Below are 26,703 nucleotides of genomic sequence, written 5' to 3' on the forward strand. Positions count from 1 at the left end.
ATTTGCAGACATGGTATATTTCGGGCAGGATCTTATTTGCTGGATATGAGCCAGCAGTAGAAGGTTTAGGTAAGCTGGCACAGGAATATAACCAGCATTCAGTGTTATCTACAATAGCAGCACGTTTCTGAAAGAGATAGAGGTACAGTTTCTATGAAGAAAAGGTTTCTATGAAGAAATTGTTCATCGTAAATCTGAAATTGATTTCCTTCTAGCCTGTCAGGACAAATTCCACTCTTGATGTGTGTAAACATTAACCACAATAAAGCTCAGAGGAGGCCTCTGTATACTTTAGCATAAGGGTGTGGCATATTGTCAGCTCAATGTTCAAATTCCTGTTTTGAAGCTAATTCTTGTTTTTGATGCAAGAATGTGTCCTACAAAGAAACACTGATTCTTTGCTTTTAGATTCTGATTGCTAAAAAGGGCCTTGCAAGAGCCCCAAACTGGTGGAGGAGGCCTGAAAGGTGTCTTCTAAAAGTTCTGTGTCTTTCTGAATGTTTTCCTGGCAAACTTTTGTCAGTGTTGTCATTATTGGCATATATATATATTAATAGCAATTCCCATCATCCAAGTGCTGGTGCGTAGGTAGCCAAAACCCACATATAAGAGATTGGTATTTGCAGAGTTGGGGAAGCCGTGAGGTGGCAGAAATACAAAACAAAACAAAAAAACCCTTTTAGGGGGGAAAGGCTCAGGGAAGACTGACGATCCCTGCAGCCTAAGATGGCCTAAGGATGCCAGCCCCAGCTCCTGCATCTTTTAAGTGGGGCTTGGAGATTCTTTTCCATAGCTTTCAGTGTGAAGTCATAAATAGTGGCTTTGTTGAGTTATGACCAAGTTTTCTTAATGTCTCTTTTAATTTTCTTGTAATTAATTACATGTTAAAGTTTTTTATCAGTAAATTTTATATTTTAAAAAAACATAGTAAGCCACTTTATAATCCACAAATTCCTTAAGTACATAATCTTTATGAACTACAAGCTTTCTGTCTACCCATGTTAATTTATATGTTTCCTATCTTCCTCCAAGGAGCTTAAGGGAAAACATACAGGTTTTTAGGTATTTTATTTTTGTCAAACATGCAAGCCCCCTATATGCAAGCCCCCTCTGAACTGGTAAATATAGGTCACTGGAACATACTATTGTGTTGACAACAGCATTTTCAAGTTTTGTCCTGATAAACTTTATTGAATACAGGTGGCGACCAGAGCCCCTGTGCACATTGGCCGAGCACACATAAGCCCACCTTGCCCCCATTCCATTCTCAGAGTCTACTATATCTTATGACCAGCATCAGAAAGTAAAAGGCCCCCCCCAACACTAATTTAAGTCTGTATTTTTTCAAGCAGAGGACCAAACCTCATGAGGACCTTCAGAGGCTTCATGCAACCTAAGACAATGGTAAAACTGTAAGAATCAGTATGTATGCCATTAAGACATTGTCAAAAGCTACCAGCCAAAAGAGCTCAAGAGTGTTATCAACTTCAGATGCCAATTCTACCATCTATCCATAGAAAGAATGACACTAGGGAGAAAAGAACCAACTGTAAATGGGCGTAATACTAATATCAGCAGTCTCTGATGTACGTGGATGAAAGTAGAGGAGAGAGATGGCTGGATCCGTAAATGGGATGTGTGCAGAATGGATCACGCTCAAACATACGTTGAAGGAAATAATGTAATTAGATTTGGCAATTGGATTTGGAACATCAGTTTTATTTTTCAAGTCTTTTAAGATCTCCAAGTTTCATTAGATATTTTACAGTGCAAGTGTTAAAAAGGATGGCCAGCATACCCTTCTGTCAACTTTCCAAATTCCCTTTTACAAAACAAAAAACCCCTCTCTTTTAGTATAAAAGTCAGACTTGAATCACTTGAACATACGTATTTCAAAACAAGCAATTCAGGTAGTTATCCAGCAACAACCCCATATCAATATTTATTTTAAAAGTATGAAAACAGCAGTGACCCAGCACTAGCCTAAATTTTAAATAGAAAAAAGTTATCCATAGCCAACTTCTTAAAAAACAAACAAAGCAAATGCCACCTCCTGGGTGAGTTGAAGATTGGTCAGAGTCCAGCAGTGACCTTCAATTGGCAACTCTTTCGACTAGTCCTGCAGTCCGTAAGTGACCAGACCCCACATCAAAATAGCAAGCAGCACGGCTGGCCACCATTTCTGGCACACGCAGTTCAGAGGGACCCAAAGAATCTGTTTAGGAAAAGAATAAACAAACTGATTAAAAACCACAAGAATTAGAGAATGAGAGCAGGAAAAAAATCACCTGCAGTAGTTCCAGGGTGGCTGACCTGCAGCTCTGGTTTTGGACTCCAATTCCCCTCAGCCTCATAACAAAGGCATTTTTGTTTAAGAAGGCTTCCCCGGAAGTGTGTCCCAGTCATTTACAAAATATTAATTGCACAACTATAGGGATGCTTTTATGGCTTGTAGGAATGCTTTCAATGCTTTTTTGAATCTGCTTGTTTTGCACATTATCTTCTCAACACTGCACTGCTTTGATTCCCTCAGGCTGTGGAGTGGTTTATCAATTTGTAAAATAAATGATGGGAGTTGGAGTCCAGCAACGTGGGCACCATGTACTTCCTCAGCTGCACCAGTTCAGAATTCAGGAGCAGCAAAATGTTTGTTCTTCACATCTTGGGATTCTCTCCCACATGAAAAGCTCCCTGTTTGCGCAATGCTGGTGCTGCTTTAAAAAAAAAAAAATCATAGGAAATGCCTTTGTTAGGACCAACCAATCTACCAAGTGTAGTTTTGATGGAACCGTTCCCAAGCTTAATCGAAATATAAAGCCTTTGCACTTCTTCACTGCTGGGGGCAAGGGCACAAAGTGAAGAGTGAGGAAATTCTCAGGGACTATTCACACCCCGGCCAGCACCTCTTTAATCTTCTACCCTCGGGCAGGAGATATAGAAGTATAATCAGTCGTACCAACAGGCTAAAAAACAGTTTCTGTCCATGGGCTGTTAGGCTGCTGAACAGAAAATACTATAGTGCAAATGACTTTTGGGGTTGGTGTGTTGTGCGACAAGCACACAGAGTGCAATGAGATTGAGTGCTTGTAGGGGGGGGGAGGCTCAGTTAATTTCATTGTACACAGGTTGTACATTGACAAGAAAGGTATTATTATGATGATGATGGGCTTAGGCAGTGCTGCGATGGACACCACCCATAACCCCTTCAAGAACTTTTCTAAAAAGGTAAATATAGAAAGCCTACAGTCATTATTTTTTGCTCCCTTGGAAATTTAGGGAAAACGGAGGAGGAAAGAGTAATTAGTTAATGCAGGATCTGCCAGCACAAAGCATAACACATTAGGTTGGATTTTGTACTCATTGAGACTGATGTGAAAAGATAGCCATGACTTAAGTCCAGTTATTTTAATGAGAATTTGAGCGCAAGATTGTACCCCTATCTGGCAGGAGATCTCATTGAACTCAGTGGGGCTTACTTCTCAGTAAGCATATCAGAACAGACTGCCTCTCTGGATCCAACCCATAAATCCTGTTTTGCACTAATTTGGGGGTTACAGGGAAGCACACTTTTTTCTGGCATTCACTGGCAACGGTCTATGCATTTATATAGAGGTCATCCTGATTTGCTATTACTGTAATAGGTCTCAAGGAAACACAAGCAAAATTGGGCAGGAACCTAATAGCAGTATAAGCCACAAACCTTTATAGTTCAGTTCTATGAAAACCATCAGGCCAAAGCACAAAAGTGGGCTGAACTGCATGCTGACAATGCAATTCTATTTAACTTGGGAGTGAGCTCCATTGAACTAAATGGAGTTCAGCTTACAAGGAGACAAGCATAGGACTGTAGTGCAAGATTCCAAATTCCCTTTTACTACATTTTCTTCTTCTTTCCAGCCCCTCAGTCGAAAAATTGCAAATGCAAAATAATATGAAATTTACCCAGTTACAGTCGAGAATCTTCTTTCTCCAGCCACTGTTCAAAAAACTCCCAAAGGCTTTCATAATACTTCTAAAATTACTCCAGATACAAGTGTGAAAAACGTTGGCTGCTATCCTATTGAGAAACAAAATAGTTGGGAGAATTAGAATTTAGTTTAAAATTAAACAGGCATTATGGAAATGAATCCTGAGCTGCAAATCAAATATTAAATGCTTCTAATCAAACAAGCAGGGACGCGGGTGGCGCTGTGGTCTAAACCACAGAGCCTAGGGCTTGCCGATCAGAAGGTTGGCAGTTCGAATCCCTGCGACAGGGTGAGCTCTCGTTGCTCGGTCCCTGCTCCTGCCAACCTAGCAGTTCGAAAGCACCTCAAAGTGCAAGTAGATAAATAGGTACCGCTCCGGCGGGAAGGTAAACAGCGTTTCCGTGCGCTGCTCTGGTTTGCCAGAAGTCATGCTGGCCACATGACCAGCTGTACGCCGGCTCCCTCGGCCAATAAAGTGAGATGAGCGCCGCAACCCCAGAGTCGGCCACGACTGGACCTAATGGTCAGGGGTCCCTTTACCTTTACCTAATCAAACAAGCCAATCGGAAACTGACTTTGGAAAGTGTGACTTCCCATTTCTTCCCTCTCTGAAGCAAATGACTTTTTGAAGCTCTTTTATTTGTGAAGGCTGCCATTGATGTTCTCAGTTCACTTTGCAGAGTGAATCTTGGATTCTGTTTTTAATTGTAAACTAGACTACAAAGGAATAATGGGAGCTGGCCAGACTAGAAGTCACATAACATTAAATACATCCTTGGTGGTCTCAGCACGTAAAAATAAGAATTTAATCCTTTTTCCCTTCTGCAATCCTGAGCAAAATCAAAATCCCTCCTCTGAAGGTGCTACTGGCATTGTGAGGAACACACACACACACACACACACACACACAGAGAGAGAGAGAGAGAGAGAGAGAGAGAGAGAGAGAAACACACACACACACACACACACACACCCCTCGGTGCAAAGAGAAGGGATTTTCCTCAGGACTTCTGCAGGGACAGAAAGGCTTAAACACCCTCCCTGTCTTCTATGACTCCATAATGATCCCTTATAATGATCTTTTCCAGGTTGGTACTATTAGCCATTGAAAACAGAATTGCACATTAAATGCAGTTACATTTAATGTCACATATAGTTTGGCCATAGATATGTAGCATAGACAATACAAATATTACATATAAATCCAGTTTCTTACAAGTCAAACCTATGCCAAATGTGAGCACATGGATGATTCAGCTTTGCAGACGATCAAACAAAAATCGGCGGCCAGGAATTGCAGTTGTCTACAATGCCTATAGGCCACCTGGTGGCTTCAATGTGAATGTAACAGCAGCGCTTCGTCAGATGAAAAGGACTCTCTAGCCCACCATCCTGATCTCGCAAAGGCCAACCAGATGCCTATTAGATGCCTATCTAGAAGCAGGACTCTCCCCTTCGTGACACATACGACCTCTGTTTCTGCAGGTGTCATAGTTATAATGACAAGCAGCCATTCATAGCTTTATCTTCCATGAATTTCTTCAGTTACCTTTTAAAGCCATCCTAGCTTCTGGTAGGGTTGCAGGTGGTGCTGTGGTCTAAACCACAGAGCCTAGGGCTTGCTGATCAGAAGATCGGCAGTTCAGATCCCCACGACAGGGTGAGCTCCCGTTACTCGGTCCCTGCTCCTGCCAACCTAGCAGTTCAAAAGCACGTCAAAGTGCAAGTAAATAAATAGGCACTGCTCCAGCGGGAAGGTAAACGGCGTTTCTGTGCGCGCTGCTCTGGTTCGCCAGAAGTGGCTTCGTCCTGCTGGCCACATGACTCAGAAGCTGACTGCAGACAAACGCCAGCTCCCTTGGCCAGTAAAGCGAGATGAGCGCACAACCCCAGAGTCGTCCGTGACTGTACTTAACGGTCAGGGGTACCTTTACGTAGCTTCTGGTAACTAATTCCATAGATTAACAATGCTCTGCACAAAGAAGTACTCCTTTTCGTGTGCCCTCAATTTTTCAACATTCAGCTTTATTGGACAAACCCAGGTCTAGTATTATGAGGGAGGGATAAAAACTATGCTCACTTTCTCCACACCAGGGATGCATAATGTTCTTTGATGTCCTCCCTTTACTCCTTGACCTTTTTTGAAGCTTAAGAGCCCCACCACTGCAGCATCTGCTCCTATGGGAGTTGCCCCGGTACCTTCATCTGCTTGGTAACCCTTTTATGAACCTTTTCCAGTTCTACAACATCCTTTTTGAGGTGCAGCAACCAGAACTGCATGCAGCATTCCAAATGCTTTCAAGACACATATAAAAGCATTGTGATATTGGCAGTTTTATTTTCAACCCCTTTTCTAATTTTCCCTTACATGGCATCCTTACATTTTTCACAGCAGATGCACACTGGATCAGGCATGGGCAAACTCGGCCCTCCAGATGTTTTGGGACTACAACTTCCATCTTCCCTAGCTAACAGGACCAGTGGTCAGGGATGATGGGGATTGTAGTCCCAAAACATCTGGAGGGCCGAGTTTACCTATGCCTGCACTGGATCAACATTTTCACTGTGATCCACCAGAATCCAAAGATCACTTTCCAGCTCAGACCCCGTTAGTATTTTTTGCCTCAATGTGCACTAATTTACACTTGCTTACACGGAATCACACTTGCCATTTTAATACCTAGTTTGCAGAGATCCCTCTGAAATTTCTCTCAGTTCATTTAGTTTTTACAGCCCTAAGCAACTGGGTATTATAAGCAAACTGCAGATCATTTATGAACAAGTTAAAAGCACATTAAATAATGGGCATGACAGGAACTCACAGAATACAGTGGTACCTCGCAAGACGAATGCCTCGCAAGACGAAAAACGTGCAAGACGAAAGAGTTTTCCGTTTTTTGAGTCGTTCCGCAAGACGAATTTCCCTATGGGCTTGCTTCGCAAGACGAAATGTCTTGCGAGTTCTTGCGAGTTTGTTTCCTTTTTCTTAAAGCCGCTAAGCCGTTAATAGCCGCTAAGCCGCTAATAGCCGTGCTTCGCAAGACGAAAATACCGCAAGACGAAGAGACTCGCGGAACAGATTAATTTTGTCTTGCGAGGCACCACTGTAATGATTTGTTCTGCACCCTGGTCAAGTGGCCAGCTGCAATCCTGCAAACAAGTGGGCACCTTGGCACCATGAGGACTCTTCTAGGCACTGAGGCAAAGAGGCAATTTATTCCCTTTTGAGGGAATAAAGGTGGTAGGATGGAACATAACACTTGCAATTTCAGGTTGGGTAGGTTATTTTTTATGTTCCTCTACATTTAAAGATGAAACACACAATGCAAATAAAAAGTAGCAACACTTACAAAGAAAGTTTATTGCCTTGTCCACGCCTTGCCATGCGCATTTTCTATTTGCAGAGAGGTTTTGTTTGTTTGTACGAACAGCGGCGTAGCGTGGGTTGTCAACACCCGGGGCAAGGCAAGTAATTTGCGCCCCCTAACCCGGGGCAAGGCAAGTAATTTGCGCCCCCTAACCCGGGGCAAGGCAAGTAATTTGCGCCCCCTAACCCGGGGCAAGGCAAGTAATTTGCGCCCCCTAACCCGGGGCAAGGCAAGTAATTTGCACCCCCTAACCCGGGGCAAGGCAAGTAATTTGCGCCCCCTAACCCGGGGCAAGGCAAGTAATTTGTGCCCCCTAACCCGTGGCAAGGCAAGTAATTTGCGCCCCCTAACCCGGGGCAAGGCAAGTAATTTGCGCCCCCTAACCCGGGGCAAGGCAAGTAATTTGCGCCCCCTAACCCGGGGCAAGGCAAGTAATTTGCGCCCCTAACCTGCCGCCGCTGCCAGCTTCTTCTTGCTGCTGCCTGGGCTGGGGTATTTACGGTAAGGTAGCCACAGCGGCGGCGGCGGCGGGTCCATGTCAGGTGATCTGAGGCGAGTTGTCTTCGGCGACTCCGGAGGCGGCGAGCGCGCCCCCCCCCCAGATGTTGCGCCCGGTGCGGCCGGCCCCCCCTGCACCCCCCACGCTATGCCACTGTGTACGAACTGGTGAGCATTTTAAAAGCACTTGCTATTGAAAGAGGCATTTCAGAATTAGAATACAGAAAACCCCCCTAGGCGGACCTTACCCCTTTGCAAGACGAAGCAGTGAATCCTCCCGTTTCCCAGTGTACATCCTGTTACACTCGTCCCCTATCATTGCAAGCTGATGTCCAACTTGGGTTGCAGCCCTGGAAATGTTGAACACACATGAAGATGATCCTTCATTATAGATCTGTCCCAATGCTGAACAAATTAACAGGCAAACAGACAACTTAACTGATAAATGACTGAACATAGATAATGCATAAGCAGCTTGTGGTTACCCTCTCAAAAATGATATAAGGGAGTTGAAAAAGAATTAAAATGGTCAAAAGGTTGGAGCAGCTTCCCTATGAGGAACAGCTAAATGTTGGGACTTTATAGTTTTTTTTGAAAAAGGAACAGCGATGGGAGACATATAATTAACTGATGGAACTCATTACCATCTGATGGGGTGATGGCCGCTAGCTTAGATGGCTTTAAGTGACTATACTCACTATATGAAATGTTCACATACTGAGGCTCTAGCCTCCAAGTACCAGATTCTGGAGTTAAGTAACAAGTGTATTCATGCTCTGGTTGCTGCCTGGAACTGAATGCTGGATCAAATGGACCTGATCAAGCAAGGCAGTTCTTGAGAGCAATTCTTCAAAATAATAATACTAAATAAATAAATGGTTTTTTAAAATCTCTAGATTGCTGCGATTCTTCCACCCCTTTAAGTCCAATAAGCCACCATTAGGCTATTCTATGTACGGGCAACTCCCCACTTAGGCAGGGGTTATGTTCCAGGCCCCCCCCATGCATAATAATAATAATAATAATTAATAATAATAATATTTTATTATTTATACCCTGCCCATCTGGCTGACTTTCTCCAGCCACTCTGGGAGGCTTCCAATAGAATATTAAAATACAATAGTCTACTAGACATTAGAAGCTTCCCTAAACAGGGCTGCCTTCAGGTGTCTTCTAAAAGTCTGGTAGTTGTTTTTCTCTTTGACATCTGGTGGGAGGGTGTTCCACAGGGACATGAAATGTGTGTAACTGGGGAGCTCTGTTTTCTGTCCCCCTCCCCACTTTTGTTTGGGTGATCTAAGGGGCAAGAGAGGCCCCCTTCCTTCCCTCCTTGCCCGCAATCTTGCCAGGAAGAGCAGGGGAGCCACGCAGCAGAGCCTCCGGCCAGGAGCGGCTTACCGCCCATCCGCTGTTGAGCAGAGAGCTCCCACGTGCCATTTTGGAAGCGGCAGCTCTTTTAAAGCATTCTAAATCTTCTCTTTACCTTGAACATTCTCCTTCATCTGGTAGATATAGAAGGGGTTCTTCCCAGGGGAGCTGCCACCCCTCAGAGCTCCATGACCCCAGAGAGGCTGGAGAAGCCGCACAGTGGGGGGGGGGGGTGGCAGTGTGCAAGCCAACGCCAGAGTCCTAAACTACAGATTTGAATAGATTTATTTCTCGGTGTAAGTGGGTCGGTGGGTGCTTGTATTTATTTAGAAGATTTACATATCCTCCCTTTCAGCTACACGGTCCCCAAGATAAATAAAAACATATACAATAAAATATAGCAACATCACAATTAAATACAGAACAACCGCCTCTAACTGTCTGACCCCTTGAAACATCATTACAACATTGCCCCCATGTAAGGCTTTCACAAAACCCTGGCAGGGCCAAACCATGGTGATTTCAGCAGGGATGTGTCTATGCTCTGATTCTGTGGTAGAAAAACTGGCACATAATGTGGAAACCAGCCTCCTGAGAATTTTTTGTTTTAAAAAAACTTTCTAGTCTGTATTTACTACTCTGTGAAGCTAGGTTTGAAAATGTGCAGGCAACAGCTACTAAAATCTAAACAGCCACCGGGATGGCTGAGGGACAATGGCTGAGGTAGGGCTGCAGTACAGCCTTAATTTGCATAATTAAGGGATACAGAATTTGGATTGTCAGAGGTCAGAATTTGACACCCTCCCCAAAAAACCCCCCCATACAAATCCAATTCTGCTGTAGATCAGAATTCTCTTGCGGGAGGGAAAGCAATGTGCTAATTAGATTAGGTCTTATCAATCGCGTAACCTAAAAAGCTTCTTGGATGCTTGCTGAAGATAACATTATGAATTATTATTGTCTTTGTGTCCTTATTGCAGAGCAGTCAATGTGACTGTCTGTTGCCGCTAACACATGTCCTACGGCAGATGGGCATATGATGTGGCCTGACCCTGTGTCAGATCACCAGCACATCTCGCTCACAATTGCGTCCTCTGACTGATAACAATTCGCCAGGGTCTCAAGAAAAATAACTGCAACTGCGAATTCTAAGAGTTGAATCTGGGACTAGAGGTGGGTCTTTCTCACCTTAAAGACTAAATGAATTTATTGCAGTATTTTGTTGTATTAGAGCAAAGTATTTGATAGGTGCCCAATAAGCATTTGGATTCGCACAGAATTTGTCTTATAGTGGGGACAGGAGCCCAGCGAAACTTATGCCACAAAACATTTGTCAGACTGCAATCCGAAACTGAATATAAGCGCTATTTACACTCACAGGAAAAAGAAAGTGCACCCTCTTTGAATTCTGTGATTTTACATATTGGGACATAACAGCATTTGTTGCTTAGCAGGTCTTAAAATTAAGTCAATACAACCTCAGATGAACAACAACACATGACATATTACGCTGTGTCATGATTTATTTAACAGCAAGTTAAATGTTAAAGTTCATGACAGTACAATTAGAAAAAGATTGAACAAGTACAGTGGTACCTCGGGTTACAGACGCTTCAGGTTACAGATGCTTCAGGTTACAGACTCCGCTAACCCAGAAATAGTACCTCGGGTTAAGAATTTTGCTTCAGGATGAGAACAGAAATTGTGCTCTGGCGGTGCAGCGGCAGCAGGAGGCCCCATTAGCTAAAGTGGTACCTCAGGTTAAGAACAGTTTCAGATTAAGAACGGACCTCTGGAACGAATTAAGTTCTTAACCCAAGGTACCACTGTATGGTTTGTTTGGAAGGGTTTCCAGGAGAAAGCCTCGTCTCTCTAAAAAGAACATGGCAGCATGGCTTTGGTTTGCAAAGTTGTATCTGAACAAACCATGAGACTTCTAGAGCAATGTCCTTTGGACAGATGAGACCAAAGTGGAGATGTTTGGCCATAATGCAGTGCCATGTTTGGTGAAAACCAAACACAGCACATCAGCACAAACACCTTATTCCAACTGTCAAGTACGGTGGTGGATGGGTGATGATTTGGCCTTGTTTTGCAGCCACAGGACCTGGGAACCTTGCAGTCATTGAGTCGACCATGAATTCCTCTGTATACCAAAGTATCCTACAGCCAAATGTGTGAAGCTTGGCTGAAATTGGGTCATGCAACAGGACAATGATCCCAAGCACACCAGGAAATCTACAACAGAACTGCTGACAAAGAAAAGAATCAAGGGGTTGCAATGGCCCAGTCAAAGTCCAGACCTCAACCCAATTGAAATGCTGTGTGGGACCTTAAGAGAGTGATGCATAAACAAATGCCAGCAAACTTCAATGAACTGAAGCAATGCTGTAAAGAATGGGCCAAAATTCTCCCAAGGTAGCATGCACTGGATTCCACCGTTAGTCTTTAAGACAGGCTAGTAAATGACCACTTGCCCACTTTGTAAATTGGACCACTTTGTAAATTGGAGAACAGTGTTGCTTTCCTCTTTATTCTGTTTCATGTAGGCAGATGGACTGGAAACATTTTGGGGAACTCAATTGCAAGGCTACATCTTTGGTGTGTCACAGGGTTCTGTAGTCTTTATATTCTTATGTCAAAGTGTGGTAAAATTTAACAGGCAGCCACTAGAAAAATAAGGGGCACATCTTTGAAATAAGTGTGTTTTGCTGTTGAGTTATTCCAAGCTTCCAAACAAAAATACAGTTTTAATGAGAGAGAGAGAGAGAGAGAGAGAGAGAGAGAGAGAGAGAGTTTTATGCACTGATCAGTAGGTTAAGTAGCTTTAAAAGACAAGGCATCTAGAGAACGCAGTGAAGATGACTTTGTCAGCTGCTCTTTGCAACAGCTGGGCTTCTTATGAATGTCTGTTATTTGTGACCTGGAGACGGGAAAGACTGCTAGATAATTCATGATGAGGTCTAGATAACGTAGATCAGCAGAAATGATAACACTGGATTTTCACTCTAGTTACTCATCTAACATACATTGTAAGAACTGACCTCATACAAGCTTAAAAACCAAACAGTTACCAGAAGGAAAAACAGAGTGTTAATACCATGTGATACCTGATATTCATCTCCATTTGCTCTGCGATGTCTACAGATCTGTTGTGACTGTTCTCTTCTGCATTGACATTGTTGTGGCTGGAGAGAAGGAAGTGTCTGGAGTTTTGTCCCATTTGGGCCATGGCTTCTTCTAGCTGTAGAAGCTGTAATAAAATTAAGCATATTCTTTTCATATTGGTTCACAATGCCTTTGGCACACAGCTACAGCTAAAATGAACAAACATTTTTGTCTGAATACAAGGCAGGTATCTAGCATTTAAGGTTAGACTCTGCAGCAGAACCCAAAGAATGTGTTAATGATAGTGGTTAGTTTCTTTGGGCTGGATTCAACTAACTACTTGCGCTCATGGGAGCCAGAGTGAGTCCTACTAGTGAATGGTGCTCCCCTCCCCTTTCCTATCCCTGCACCTTCCCCAAGTTGGCTAGGGGGCTTGGAAGAACCCCACAAACAGTGGATAGGGGCGGCCGCTCTATCAGGCAAGCAGAAATGCCTGCACTTGGAGAGTGATCTCCTTAGCGCTATTGTTAATTCCACCCATTAACTGCATATTTCAGTTTTGCAAAACGAATAATCTTTTCAGGCATCCTTAGCTGTTGCTTGGCAGTTACCACTGACAGAGTGAGTGTTCTGTGGGTCTCTGGTAAGACAGTTTGCTTGTCGCTTTAACTGTTTTGCCAGGCGTACACCTCTTCTTTTCCAGAGGCTAAATTCAGCCCCCTTCTCGACACTTTTGTCTTTTCGTTGCTAAAGCTTTTTGTTGACAGAATGGCTGACCTGAATAACACCCTATATGAGGAACCATTTGAGATGCATCTGTGCTGTTGGCAACACAAAACCAACAGGTCGTTCATATCACACAGCTGAAATCAGCTTGAAGACATCTGCTGCAACAAGCTTGCTCTTAAATATATCCAAAGAACCACCCAAATTCCAGTGGCAACCCAGAATAAACTGGTAAACGGAGCTCTGGACTTCAAGAGTGCATCCGTGCTACAGCATCTGCTTATCTGTGTCTAGCTAGTTCCTCAGTCTGAGCAATCTGCTCTAGTTTAAAGACACTGCCCAGCTGGCATCTTCACCTCTGCTTGACTTGATGACAATTGTGTCCTTTGGCTCCATTGCTTCTTGTCTGTTGCAGCAGACCAAGGGAGAGGAGGTCCGAATCTTCTTGGGATCAGCCTCAGTGATCAAATTCTTCTATTTTCGAAGGTCAGGGTAAAAAGGTGCATCTTCAGCAACCTATGGAAGCTAGATGCTTGCCATCACCATTAAGGCCTCCTCACAAGCTACCCGCATCGAATCTCTGGGACACTGGGTCACAGAGCGGTGGCATATTTTATCGTTTCTGATATCAAGTTAGACTTTAACTTAGGCCTCTAATTTTCTACAAGGCAAAGAGCCATTTTTGCAGCCTTGTTCCCATGGCACATTGGCTCCTACTTTGCAATGTGGTCAAAAAGCTCAGCTCAAAACAATAAGCTCCACTCCACTCCACTCCAGCTTTGTTAGACACTAGTTTGCTTATAGCAGCAAACCAACTTTTGGTTTGTTTCCTCCCAGACACGCTAAAGAAAGGAAAGGGGAAGCAGCAGGCAGCTCTACGTTGCTCATTCACATTAAATCACTTCAAACTATGGTTTAACATGTTCTGCAAAACGGGCCAGTTAGAGTGTTGGCCTAGCATCTGTGAGACCAGGGTTCAAATTTTCACTCACCCATTCTCCCATGCCATTCTTTTTCATAGTGATTTTTTATAATTCCCTTAAGTGTGTTATTTATTTATTTATGATGTGCGGGTGAGAATATTCTGAAACTCTTGTGGGAACATTTTAAAAACGTGTTTAAAACAAGAGCAGAAATGTCTGCATTTGTACAAAGCCAAAACTGTTTTCTGAAAAGGACTAAGAATAAGCCCACGTGCCTCAGAAATCAGACATGCAAACAAGTCCTACAACATCAGGGCAAAACTGCAAAGCGCAACATATGCCAGCTCACACCTGTTATGGTAATATAACCCTCCCTTTGGCTAATAAACCAACACAGATATTTGCTTAGGCAGTCCAGAATTCAGCTGCAAGTTAGCATGCCTTTTTTCCAGCCAACTTGTTTAAAATGATAAAGCAAGGATCAAAGATGCAGATTTGTGATTCCAAGGTGGCCAGGTGGCCCAGTTTAAATGGATGCTGATAGCATGGAAGATAAATGCTTTATTTGCTTCTGGAATTAAGTCAAACCATGTCCGTCCATCCCCCCACATTTTTGGAAGGAGGCCTAAACTGGTGCCCCATGATCAATGAGGGGGAACAGTTTAGCATGCAGAGAAGTGACGCAGCTCGGTGGCTCTGTGTAATCGAGACAGCCCCCAGTTCTGATCTCACCTCAGCCGGTGACTGAAAAAGAGGACCTTAGAAACACCACTATTCTCTCAGCTGCAAGAAGTGGCTAATAAAACTGCTCAAATATATTGGGTGGCTGTAAGGACTATGGAGATAATATACGTGACGGGCTTCAAGCACTTTAAATGCATATATCATATCAGTAAGTATATGATTCTTAGGTTCAGTAACAGTAAAGCTATAGAACAAGAACTGATATTGGCCATGTTGCAGGCCCAGCCTCTCGTGGAACCAAGCCAGGCATGTTGGAAAAACGACTTGCATGCTTGAAAATGGATTAATTCTTCTCTTACTAAAGACACCCTGCAGAGTGAGAATGCCCTAAGTCCAGGCTCGTCGAGCACAACTGAATTCCCCTTGTCTACATTACTTTTCAGATAACTGTCTGGTGAGATCACTTCTGTATCCGGCGGATGCTATCAAAATATTCAGCACAGCATCTGTTCCGAAATTGCTATGACTTGACAATTGTTCTGAAAAATTGGCTTCTTGTTGGTTCACAATGCTGCATTTGGCAACGCCTCGCGGTTCTTTCGAAGCTTTCCTCTGCCCCAACATTAGGCACGATGCCACGCTATTACCCAAAGCCCCATTAAGGAACAGAAGATCTTCCAGAGGAGCAGCACTGTTCACAGCGAAGGAAGCAGAACGGGGAACTCACTGACAGAATCAACTGGAAGATGTCCCCTTGCGGCAGAAGCTTGGTACAGTCTGCCGTGACCCAAGGATACAGCAGAGTATCTTGGAAGGAAACAGAACCAAAGGTGAAGAAAGGTGAAGAAAGGCATTATCTAGTGCATTTTTCACACGCACTGTGGTAAAAGCTTAACTTCCTCACCGTATCTAAATCTGCATGACGGATGTATACACCAGAAAATCAAAGGCAGGGCACTTGCCCTTTTTTTTTTAGTTTGGAGTGCCACAGATAAGTGTGCCCACTTATATTGTCATCACTAGCATTGTTTTCAAAGGGGCTGCAGAGCTGCTCTGGAGGAGGGAGCTGTGGGTTCAGAAGCATCAATTAACAGGCATATTCCACAGGTAGTCCTATACAAGATTGGAAGCCTGAACTGTTTGTATTTAAGAACTTTCCTCCAATGCTCTTGCTCAAAAAAGGGAACTCCCAGAAGGGGATTCCCCATTGCAGACCCCTGCATCACACACACCCAGACACACACCGAAAATCTTCTCCTGAGGGTTGGGAGAACCAGATGAAGGTAGCTTTGCTCTCACAATGCAATCTCCATCCAGTCCTCCCCATGCAATTACCTCTCCTTCTGCAGCTTGCCCATGCCACATTGCAGACCTCTTCCTGAAAGTCCTGTGCAGTGGAGAGGAGGGGGAGAAAATTCCCCTTGTGTAAATATCATCGAAGGACTGCCACATTGGATATTGACTGACTTATTTATGGGGCATGCTTTTTGTACTAAAATGGTCCCTGCTCCCAGATTTGCAACATAGAAATGCATAAGAGGAAAGAGGAAGAGGAGGGAAGAGGAAAAGCAAGCTCAACTTACAGTTCTTATTGCGCAGTTAGTTAGGTTCCGGTTGCCTTGTGCATGATAAAGAACAGCCCCTCCCTAGAAGCACTCCCCAGCCCTACCCACATCCATCAGATCCAGGAGTAGAGCTGGTGACAACAGACAATCCAAAGGACATTCCTTCACTCCAGACAGGTGACTTGATGGCAGTCAGAGACTAACTGAAGTTTCCTAGCATCCCAGAGTCATTTCTTTTTTCCAAAAAGGCATAGTTTGAAAGTCATTGCAGAAGGCAACTCACTCCTCCAAAACTAGGTACATCTGAATCCCGAAACAGATGCTGAATCCTGCAGAGACTGGGGTGCTTTGTGTCCTCATGTCCTGGAGGTGGGAAGATGGCCTGCTTTGGATGGGATTGCTCTCCCCTGGAAGGAGCAGGTCCACAGTCTGGGACTGCTCCTGGATTCATCGCTGTTGCTGGAGGCTCAGTTAGCCTCAGTGGCTTGTTGTTGTTGTTTAGTCGTTTAGTCGTGTCCGACTCTTCGCGACCTCATGGACCAGAGCACGCCAGGCACTCCTGTCTTCCACTGCCTCCCGCAGTTTGGTCAGACTCATGTTTGTAGCTTCGAGAACACTGTCCCACCATCTCGTCCTCTGTCGTCCCCTTCTCCTTGTGCCCTCCATCTTTCCCAACATCAGGGTCTTTTCCAGGGAGTCTTCTCTTCTCATGAGGTGGCCAAAGTACTGGAACCTCAGCTTCAGGATCTGTCCTTCCAGTGAGCACTCAGGGCTGATTTCCTTAAGAATGGATACGTTTGATCTTCTTGCAGTCCATGGGATTCTCAAGAGTCTCCTCCAGCACCATAGTTCAAAAGCATCCATTCTTTGGTGATCAGCCTTCTTTATGGTCCAGCTCTCACTTCCATACATCACTACTGGGAAAACCATAGCTTTAACAATACGGACCTTTGTTGGCAAGGTGATGTCTCCCTGCTCCGGATGGTTTGCCAGCTTTGGCCCCATTGGGCAGCGATGGCTTGGCCATTGCACCCCATGCTCTGCTAACTTCCAGAAGGGATGGACTGCAATGCAGACGACTCAGCAATTTCAATTCGTCCAAATTTTATTTGTTTATTAAATTTATATGCTGCCCTTCATTCGAGGGCAGTTTACAGCACAGTCATACCTCGGCTCCCAAACACCTTGGGAGTCAAATGTTCTGGCTCCCAAATGATCAGAAACCAGAGGCGAGTGTTCCGGTTTTCAAATGTTCTTTTCAAAGCTGAATGTCTGAGGGGGGTTCCGATTGGCTGCAGGAGCTTCCTGCAGCCAATCAGAAGCCGCACTTTGGAAGTTGAAATTTTCGAAAGTCGAACAGACTTCCGGAACGGATTCTGTTCAACTTCCGAGGTACGACTGTATTAAAATAACAAAAATACACAAGAACAAATGAAACGTTCACCCACACCCCCACACAAGCAGGAAGCCAGCACAGAAAAGGCCTGTTTGTTCTCATGTTGCCACCCTTCCTACAGAGGTGCGTCAGCTTTTGGAGAAAGCTGAAGATGCTCCTGCTCACCCTGGCTTTGGACACTTCAGGTGTATATTTTTAGGACCCACCTTATTTTTGTAGTTTTAAGTTGTGTTAAACTGTTTTTTTTATATTGTTAATTAATAATCCAACCTCTCATCCAGAAAAAATACAAATACAAACAGTGCTTAATTTACTGGCCTCCCCCCCCCCCCGCCCTACAAAACCACACATACCTGAGCTATTAACTGACATTTAGCAAGTTTTAAGTAATGACAGAAAGGTATTTCCATTTTGCCCTTTTTGACCGAGTGAGTATTATTTGGTCATGTGTCTTCACAAACCACAAATTTTAATGGGGAACAAACTGAGTAGCTGTTTGCATATGTGGTCCAGGGCACATGCTGCCGTTCCAAAAACATGATACCATCACCAGTTTAGCAAATACAACCCCATTTCATTTCAGAATAAATGTGGTGGGAATTGTATGGAGCTTCATGTTAAAAGCACATAACACCTGCTCCACATTTCTAAGCAATCGCTGTGTTAGTGCCGCACCAACCACTCTTGAAACTCCCTGGCTGCTGAAAACATGTTTGTCCAGGCAAGCCTACCCAGACATATAGAAGGCTGACATGTGCTTTAACCTAGTTTTCAGCTTGTCATTGATTTTAATTATTTTTAAATGCTTTAAATAGTTGCTTTTAATTGTTTTTCACTGTTAATGTTACTGTATTCTGTTTGCATGCCACTTTGTGAGACTTTATTACAATGAAGCCTTATATATGTAAGTCTTGTGAGATTAAACATAATTAAATATTCCAAATATTATTACTGTCTAGGTACTTTCTGTACAATAGCAAAACCATAAAATCTCAGATGGGGGGGGGGGGCACATGATCTTCTCCCCCACCCCCAGTTAGCTCCCTAAAGGGTCACAAACTGTAATCGTCTCATCCCTTCCTTGTGCCATTTCCTGTGACAAATCAACCTCAGTGACCTTGAAACACTGTTTATATTTAAAACAATTCCTAACACAGCTTGAATAACTCTCAGGCAGATTTTCTTCTGCAATGAACATTCATGCATTCCCTCATTGTTTTTTATCTCATCCTTGCTCTACAATACTACTCTGGCTGACATAGGAAATTGATTCCTGCCTGATTATCACATGTAGTCCATTCCAATGCATATTTCATTCAGACGTTTCACTGTGCTATTTTGAAGTTCCATGGGACTGCAGCTTTAGGCTGCAATCCTGTGCACACTTGCCAGTAAATAAGCACCACTGAACTCAGCAGGACATACCTCTGAATAGATGACACAAGACTGCACTAGCAGAGGGTTGCAATTGACATGTGAAGTGCCCCTCACTTCTGTCTACAGCAGGGGTCGGCAACTTAAGGCCCATGGGCCACAAGCGGCCCATGGGGGTCGTTTAACCGGCCCATGGACCCCCACCGCCCGCTCGGTTGGCTCCCGTGCACTGCGCTAAACCGGCGCAGAGCAAAGCGGGGATTGCCTTCCGCAATGCTGGCCAGCTTCCCATTGGCTGCAGGAAGTTCCTGCAGCCAATGGGAAGCTGCACACACCTCCTCTGCACCGGAAGGGGTGCCAGAAATAGTGCGCGCTATTTGCATGCATGCGCGCGCACTCTGGCCCACCGCGCCATCTGCGGGACCGTGAATCGGCCCAAGCCACAAAAACTTTGCCAACCCCTGGTCTATAGCTTGGGCAGAAACCGCCTTCTTGACCTCTGGACCCCACTGTCGGTCTCACCTGCTTGGTCCACCAGAGCCTGACTTGGCATACAGAGGCAGTCCCTGACTCCCCAAGGGTCTGAGACCCACTACTCTTATGCGTTTGTTGAATTGATACCCGCAGGTCTCAGGGTGGTTCACAGAATAAAATCAGAATATAAAACCACAAAATACAGAATTAAAATAAAAAACAACCCACATCACACACCCATTTCAGAAGGGCATAGGATGTGGCTGCGCATGGCTACCCCTTGCTTGGTTTAGCTGGCCACTCCAAGCCGTTTCCCGGGATTGTGGCCGCTGTCGCCTGCTGGCATCTTCTAGGAGCCACAGGAGAGAGCTGAGTGCAGGGTGGGGACCAAAGGTGAACAAACTACCCCCAAAGGAGCATGGCGTGTCCCCCACCAGAGGTACTACCCCTCCTCTAACACCCCATACACCCCAAGGGGGGTTCTTACACTGCCTCAAGGCACTATTTAGTGGAGGGAGGACCCTGCCCCCATGTTTCCCGTTCTGACTGCTATGCAGCATCCATATTTCCAGATATCTCATTGGTTTTACACACAGTCTAAAGCATATTCTTATAAACAGTTACACTGGCCTGTGTAAGAGGCACGCATGCTGAAATGCACAAAGTCTTGCATTCAGAAAGAAAGTTGCATGACCTGACATGGGAGGAGAAACAAAGGCAAGTGAAACAAGGTGTATGAAACCACCTTCTGAACTGTTATTTGCAAGGCTGGTCTAATCTATTTACTGAGCTTCACTAAGAGTGACTTCCACCCAACTATGGTGAAGTGCTATTTACTCTTAAGTCACGTGAATATATTCATTTTTATTTCCTGGTTGACTAACACTGGAAGCAAGTAAACAGATTTCCCTCAGCAGAAAACATTTTCAGGTTGGGACCAACCAACTTCTGTATTTTCTGGAACTATTCTATTCTATAGGGAGGGGGCCAAAGACAAGCTCAGCAAGAGAGTGTGCTGCTTACGGAAGGTCCCAGATTCCAACTGACGAGATCTCTGGCAGCAGAAAAGGATCTCTTCCTGAGAACTTAAAAATTATACCTTTAAGCCCATTTGAAGCCCATTTCCCCCTTCAAAGAATGCTGGACACTGTAGTTTGTCAAGAGTTGCTGGGAATTGTATCTAGGAAGGGTTAACTACAGCAATTTAAAGGTACTGTGTGTACACAGCCTAGATGGACCAATTGCCCTACTCAGCATGAAACAACTCTTTATAAACTTCTACGCCTTCTTAGAAGTTTCAGACTTCTGAGAAGATGTGCTACAACACTTAAGACAGACCTAATACTTCAGAGCAGGCGTTCTCTTATACAGAGAGTTTTTGACAATAACTTTCATTTCCATGATTTCCCCCCTAATTCATAAATGCAATGACTAAACTCGTTAAAAGTCTCACTAAAAGAGCACTACTAACAGCACGTCAGTCTTATCTGGATTAAGCTTCAGTTTGTTGGCTCTCATCCAGTCCATTACTGAGGCAAGACACTGGTTCAGCACTTCCACTGCCTCACTTGCAGATGTAAAGGAGAAATAGAGCTGAGTGCCATCACAATATTCCTGGCAATGTACTTCAAAGCTGTGGGTGACCCCACTCAGTAATTTCATGTAGATGTTAAACAGCACGAGGGATAAAACTGAACCCTGAGAACCCCCCCATTGAAGGCTCCACGGGGCTGGAAAACACTCCCTTATGCATCATCTTCTGGGAACGACCATCCCACTGCAAAGTGGAGCTACTGATCCCTAACTTAGAGAGCTACTCCAGAATGATACCATGGTTGATGGTATCAAAAGCCACTAAAAGGAATTAATAAGGACCCATTTCCCCTGTCTCTCTCCTCACAGAGTAATCATACAGGGTGACCAAAACAGTTTCTATGCCAAAACCAAGCCTAAACCCTGATTGAAATGGATCCAGAAAATCAGTTTCCTCCAAGAACGCATGGATCTGGTCGGCAGTGAAGGAAGCCTCTTGGGCAGCTGGGGCGGTGGGGGCAGGGCGGGGCATCCATAGGGACGGCATGGAGCACGGGACACGTGGGGCCTCAGCCGCCCTACAGCTAGGGGGCAGCGGGCGGACAGCACAGAGCCTGTGGGTGTCGAGATGCCTGGCTCATGCACACTGCAGGCCCCGCTGTGTGCCACCCGCCATTTTGTCACACACACACACCGTCAGGGTGGCACCTGGGGCAGACCGCACCCCCCTTCTTACGCCCCTGGATCTGGTCCACAACCACCCACTCAAGTACATTGTCCAAGAAGGGGAGACTGGCAACTGGCCGGTAGTTAGATTTTCCAAATCCAGGGATGGTTTCTTGAGGAGTAGTTTTAGCACTGCCTCCTTCAAGCACCACCACTCCTGTTTCAAGGAGGCATAATTTCCCTTACAAACGTTTAAGTCTGACTCCTATTTGTTCTTTCAGTAGCTTGATGTTTCTGCTTTGATGCTGGTGCAAATACTGATTATACTTTATAATCAAATGCCATGCCCTAATTAACAGGTTGGGTTTGTTCTTTTTATTTCTGTTATCTCCGTTCTCAACTTGCTAAATGTGTCTTGTCTTTGGTTCTTTCTCATTCCAGCTGTACATGTGCTTCACTGTTTCACTCCAGTTCCTAATCAGATGGAACAGGTGGTTGTGTATGAAGCCTCATGCTATAATGAAAACAGAAGCCCCGGTCGGTTCAGCCCCAAAGTCCATCTAAGGCAAGCATAGCATTGCTAACAGTGGCAACTTGAGTGCCCTCCCTGCAGAAACTCATAGGCATAGGAACACAGGTTAGCTAGCTCCTATGTACAGTGGTGCCTCGCAAGACGAAATGAATTTGTTCCGCGAGTTGCTTCGTCTTGCGATTTTTTCGTCTTGCGGAGCGTGGATTCCCTGGGTATTAACGGCTTTAAGAAAAAGGAAGCAAGCCCGCCAGACGTTTTCGTCTTGCGAAGCAAGCCCATAGGGAAATTCGTCTTGCGAAGCAACTCAAGAAACGGAAAACCCTTTCGTCTTGCGCGTTTTTCTAGCGAGGCATTCGTCTTGTGGGGCACCACTGTACCAGGTTATGTCATTGGTCCATTGAGTTCAGTATTGTATACACCAGGAACCTCTGAACCTTTGGGGTCTGGGGGCATAGCAAAATACCCATTCCACGCAAGGAAAACTGGCAATGCTCACTACTCCTTGCCCCCCCCCAAAAAAACTTTTCAATTTTGAAAAATCAGGAAGGGCAGGGAAACTTGACGGGCACCAAAGGGTCTGTGACAGGGACTTTCCAGGATTCAGACCTTGTGGTCTTCAAATACAGTCTTCCCTCAAACTATACAGGAAGGCAACATCCCTTCCGCATTGATTGTCCCCAGAATACCAACCATGGTGATTCAGGTGACATAGAACTTTGGGTCTGGGGTTTCCTCTGGAGTATTCAGCAATGGGGAATTATTTAGGAGTGTTCTGAAAAATTGGAATTGAGCCACACATTTCAGTCGCAATTTAACTGTTAGGAACCTGCTGGGGGGTCCTGGCCTCGTGCACCTCCTCCCTCCACTGCACACAGAACGTACAGAAGAAATGCCTCCCTAAATCACGGTACAAGTAGCCCAGCCTTGCTTATCCTGAAAGTAACCAGAGAGAAGGTTGGATGTTTGCAGCCAATTATGAAGACAACATGCAACCTTGTCGTTTTCTCCAGTATCTGGTGGTAGCCTATGGAGGTTTCATTCATGGCCTGCTAATCACTGCAAAGAAATCCATCCTTCATTAGTATTGTCTAATCCACTGGTCTTCAATTGGTGGATCAAGGCCCACTAGTGCATTGTGGCCTGATCCAAGATGGGTTGCAACAGGGAAAATACCATTATGTAAAGAAGATTTAAGAAATGGATCCCCAAATGCATGTTTGGGTTAAAAGTGGGTCCTGGGCCTGAAAAGGTTGAAGATACCTGGTCTAATCCTTCTAAAATGTCATTTAAGCCAGTGGCCATAATCACATCTGTAGAAGTATCTCCCACTTTAGGTATTGTTTTGTACATGTGTTGTACATGGACTAGAAGATGGCAGGAGAAGAAGTGCAGAAGCTTGAGACCACCTCTCAATCTTGCTAACTGCCCTGTCCCAAGATGAGAGCATTCTGAAGGTAAGTGCTTTAAGAACTCCTGCTTTAAGAATTCATCTTGAGAAGGAGAGATTGCAATCTGCATTTTGCATTCTGAAAAGGGCCTGAAGATATACACACTCTACCCTCAAAACACACTCGTCATTTCCCTCAAATAATTCTCGGCACAGTAAATTATCCCTCACAGAGTTACCAGTTTCAGCAACCCTCACAAACTACAGTGCCCAGAATTATTTGGGGGAAAGAATGTGCTTTGAATGTACTTTAAAGGTCGAATGTGTACACAGCCTATATCTACATTTTCTAATTCTACAAATATGGAAAAGAAGTGGGAGGATGGGAGAGGACTAGACTAGTGGTGAGGCTTGATAAAGCAATTACAACTGATCTTTGGAGACAAGGAAAATACAGATGACCCAAGACTTTCTGGTGCCTGAGGAATAAAATCCAAGTAGTGCCCCAATGATGGTAAAAATATGACAGTACTATTATAAATGGCAATTGCCACCCTTTAATAGTTCTGCAATAATATGCTATCTGAGGCAGGCTGTCTGATTCTGCATAAGGATAATGCTGCACTGGCCATGGAAGAGTTTGCCTGCGTTTTTTAAGCTTTCAAAATTTAGAGATGCTGCCAACTGAACATTCATCTTAATATGCTGATTTGCTTAGTTCCAAATCTTCTTTACATTAAAAGAGAAGGGTTTGCTTCTGGAAAACCTGCTACCCTGGTTTTCTTTTCACAACAGCAAAACACAAACTGCTAGCTGAAATATGAACAAATACGTTGTTGTCAGACTCTAAGACAAAAGCAGACCAAAATAAGAAGAAGAGCAGGTGAAATTGCAGGAGGGAGTCAAAATGCAGCATTCTCACAAGAGTAATCTTCTTCCTGTTTTTCATCCAACAAGTGCAAGTGTAATCCAGGAAATAAGAACAGGGCCTGCACGCCACAATTTACCTCCAGGGCAGACTATCGTGTTTTGCTATTCTCTCTAGGCCAAATGGCGTCCGACTGGAGCCGAGCAAAGCTCCTCCACAGCCAGTGAGAGACTGTTTGCCTTTGAAGCATGTAACATTTGTAGAACTATCACACTAACAAACAGGCCTTAGGGGTTGAATTGTATTGTTAATTGTATACATTTTGATCTATCTGATCTTATTATTTATACGTAAATTTGAATATTAACCAAGAAAAGGCACTTTGCTTTAATGACACCTGGCACAGCAGACCTGAGTGTGCAAGAGGCATTCCCTCCTTTCGTGAGGCAGAAAGAATTCCTCTTCTAAGATGGCACCTGCCAGCAAATGTTGTCGTTGTTTTAGAAAGAATCACCATCTTTTACAAACTCTGCCTGCCAATTAATCAGGATGCCCTCTTAGTTGAAAAAGAGGAAATAATTCATATTAGGGATGAAGTCTGAATTTGCTTTTTGTTTAATTTAGTGGCGACCTTTCTGTGTAACATTAAATAAAGTTACGCTCCAAGAAAGCTCTGAGTTGGAGCCCAAACTGAGCAGGTTAATCCAGTTTAGGTGTTCGATTAATCCATCTGAACTATTACCACTCGCTGATCCCCTTTGCAGACCATTCCTAGGAAATGCAATCATTTCCTGCAGAGGACCCCGGGATCGAAGCAGAAGAGTCTTTTCCAGCCTACCTCGCTTTCCCCTCGCGCACCTTTCCTCCAGCCGAAGCGACAGCTGCCCTGCAGACGGACGAGAAGAAGAGACGTGAGAAAAGGATCGGGGCCATGGCGGGCGGGAGCAGCGGGGAAAGGGAGAAAGCGCCCCAAGGGCTCACTTACCGCAGCGTCACTGGCGCGCACTGGATCCTCCGCTCCAGCCCCGGCGCTTCCCCACCTCCTCGCCCCGGAGAGCCGCCCTGCCCGGCCTCCCGGGGGCGGAGAGAAGCTCTCCCGTCCCGCCCAGCCTCGGCTCCAGAGGAACGGGAGGAGGCGCCGCCAAGTGCCCCGAAGTTGGGTCTCCCGGGAGCGCAGCAAGAAACTTGCCACGCGCCATGCCTTGCCCTCCAAAACGGAGGACGCCACACAAAGGGGGGGGGGGGAAAGAGACCCTCATTAACTACAAACCCCGAAATATGGGGGGCCCTCCAAACGGGGGCCCAAGTTTTGCCGGCGCTTGCAGCGTGAACCCCACGCTTTGCAGCAGCCGCTCCCAAACTGAGTAGCTGATGCATCAAACCCGGTTAACACCCCGAAATCCAACATTGGGAGTAGATCCCAAATCTCGGGGTTCATAGTTTGTGAGGCTGGAAAAATTAAAAGGCGCAGAAGGGGGAGGTGTGTACAGTGCAGAAGAAAGGTATTCAGAGTCAGATGGTTGAAAATAGGGGTTTTTTTGGGGGGGGGAGGGTTTTCTCCAACCCCTTCATTCCAGTAGCTTGGTTTTTTTGTTAAGTAGCTTTAACGAACTACCATTCCCAGGATTATTGTTAGCCACCCTCAAACTGCAGTTCCCAGGATTGTTTTAAGCACTCTTACATAGCTGTCAACTTACAGAGTTGAAAATAAGGGACCAGCAGCCAAAATAAGGGATCTTAGTCAACCAGTTAAAAGGGACCAGATAATTTTGGAGAGCAGCGCCAGTTTTTAGCCCCTCGTTTTCAGAGGTTGCTGCTCAAGACACCAGCCGATGAAACACTGCAATTAAATTACTACAAGCAGCAACCACTTTTCACACAAAAAGAAGTCCAAGCTACGAAGATGCTGCTGCAGTTCTGTATCTTTTCTCTCGTGCTCCATCTGCAGCTCTCAGTTCCATCAGGTGGGGCGGGAGGGGGGGGGGAAATAGCGGCCAAAGTAAACCCGCAGATCAGACCATCTATGCTAGTCTACCACTACAAATCTATGGGAGAAGCGCTTGTGGTCCTTCCCTTGTAGCCCTTGGAACACCTGCCCACGCCTCCGCCTCTTCCTCCTCTCTCTGAACTGCTTTCTCTATGGTTGCCCTCGCTCTCCTCTCAAGGCTCATCAATTCATAGACCATGCCAGGCTGCCCATCTCATCCAGGTCCTTCGGCGGCACAGCCACAGTACGGCCTAGCAGGAGCGGAAGCGGCGGTGACG

At 45.0% G+C, this 26,703-nt stretch overlaps 1 protein-coding gene across 1 annotated transcript; it reads right to left on the reverse strand.

Annotated features, from left to right (window-relative positions):
- Window positions 1-1,698: 1,698 nt before the first annotated feature.
- Window positions 1,699-25,674, reverse strand: LOC307215803 (uncharacterized protein). The gene is made up of 6 exons (XM_079975537.1): window positions 25,424-25,674; window positions 25,277-25,324; window positions 12,313-12,455; window positions 8,083-8,184; window positions 3,943-4,057; window positions 1,699-2,215 (listed from the first exon to the last, which is right to left on the reverse strand). The coding sequence occupies exons 3-6, from the start codon at window positions 12,432-12,434 to the stop codon at window positions 2,114-2,116; spliced, it is 441 nt and encodes a 146-aa protein (XP_079831663.1). The 5' UTR covers window positions 12,435-12,455; window positions 25,277-25,324; window positions 25,424-25,674; the 3' UTR covers window positions 1,699-2,113.
- Between the last annotated feature and the right edge of the window lie 1,029 nt (window positions 25,675-26,703).

The sequence above is a fragment of the Podarcis cretensis genome (genome assembly GCF_951804945.1).
Source record: "Podarcis cretensis genome assembly, chromosome: 5".
NCBI lineage: Eukaryota > Metazoa > Chordata > Lepidosauria > Squamata > Lacertidae > Podarcis > Podarcis cretensis.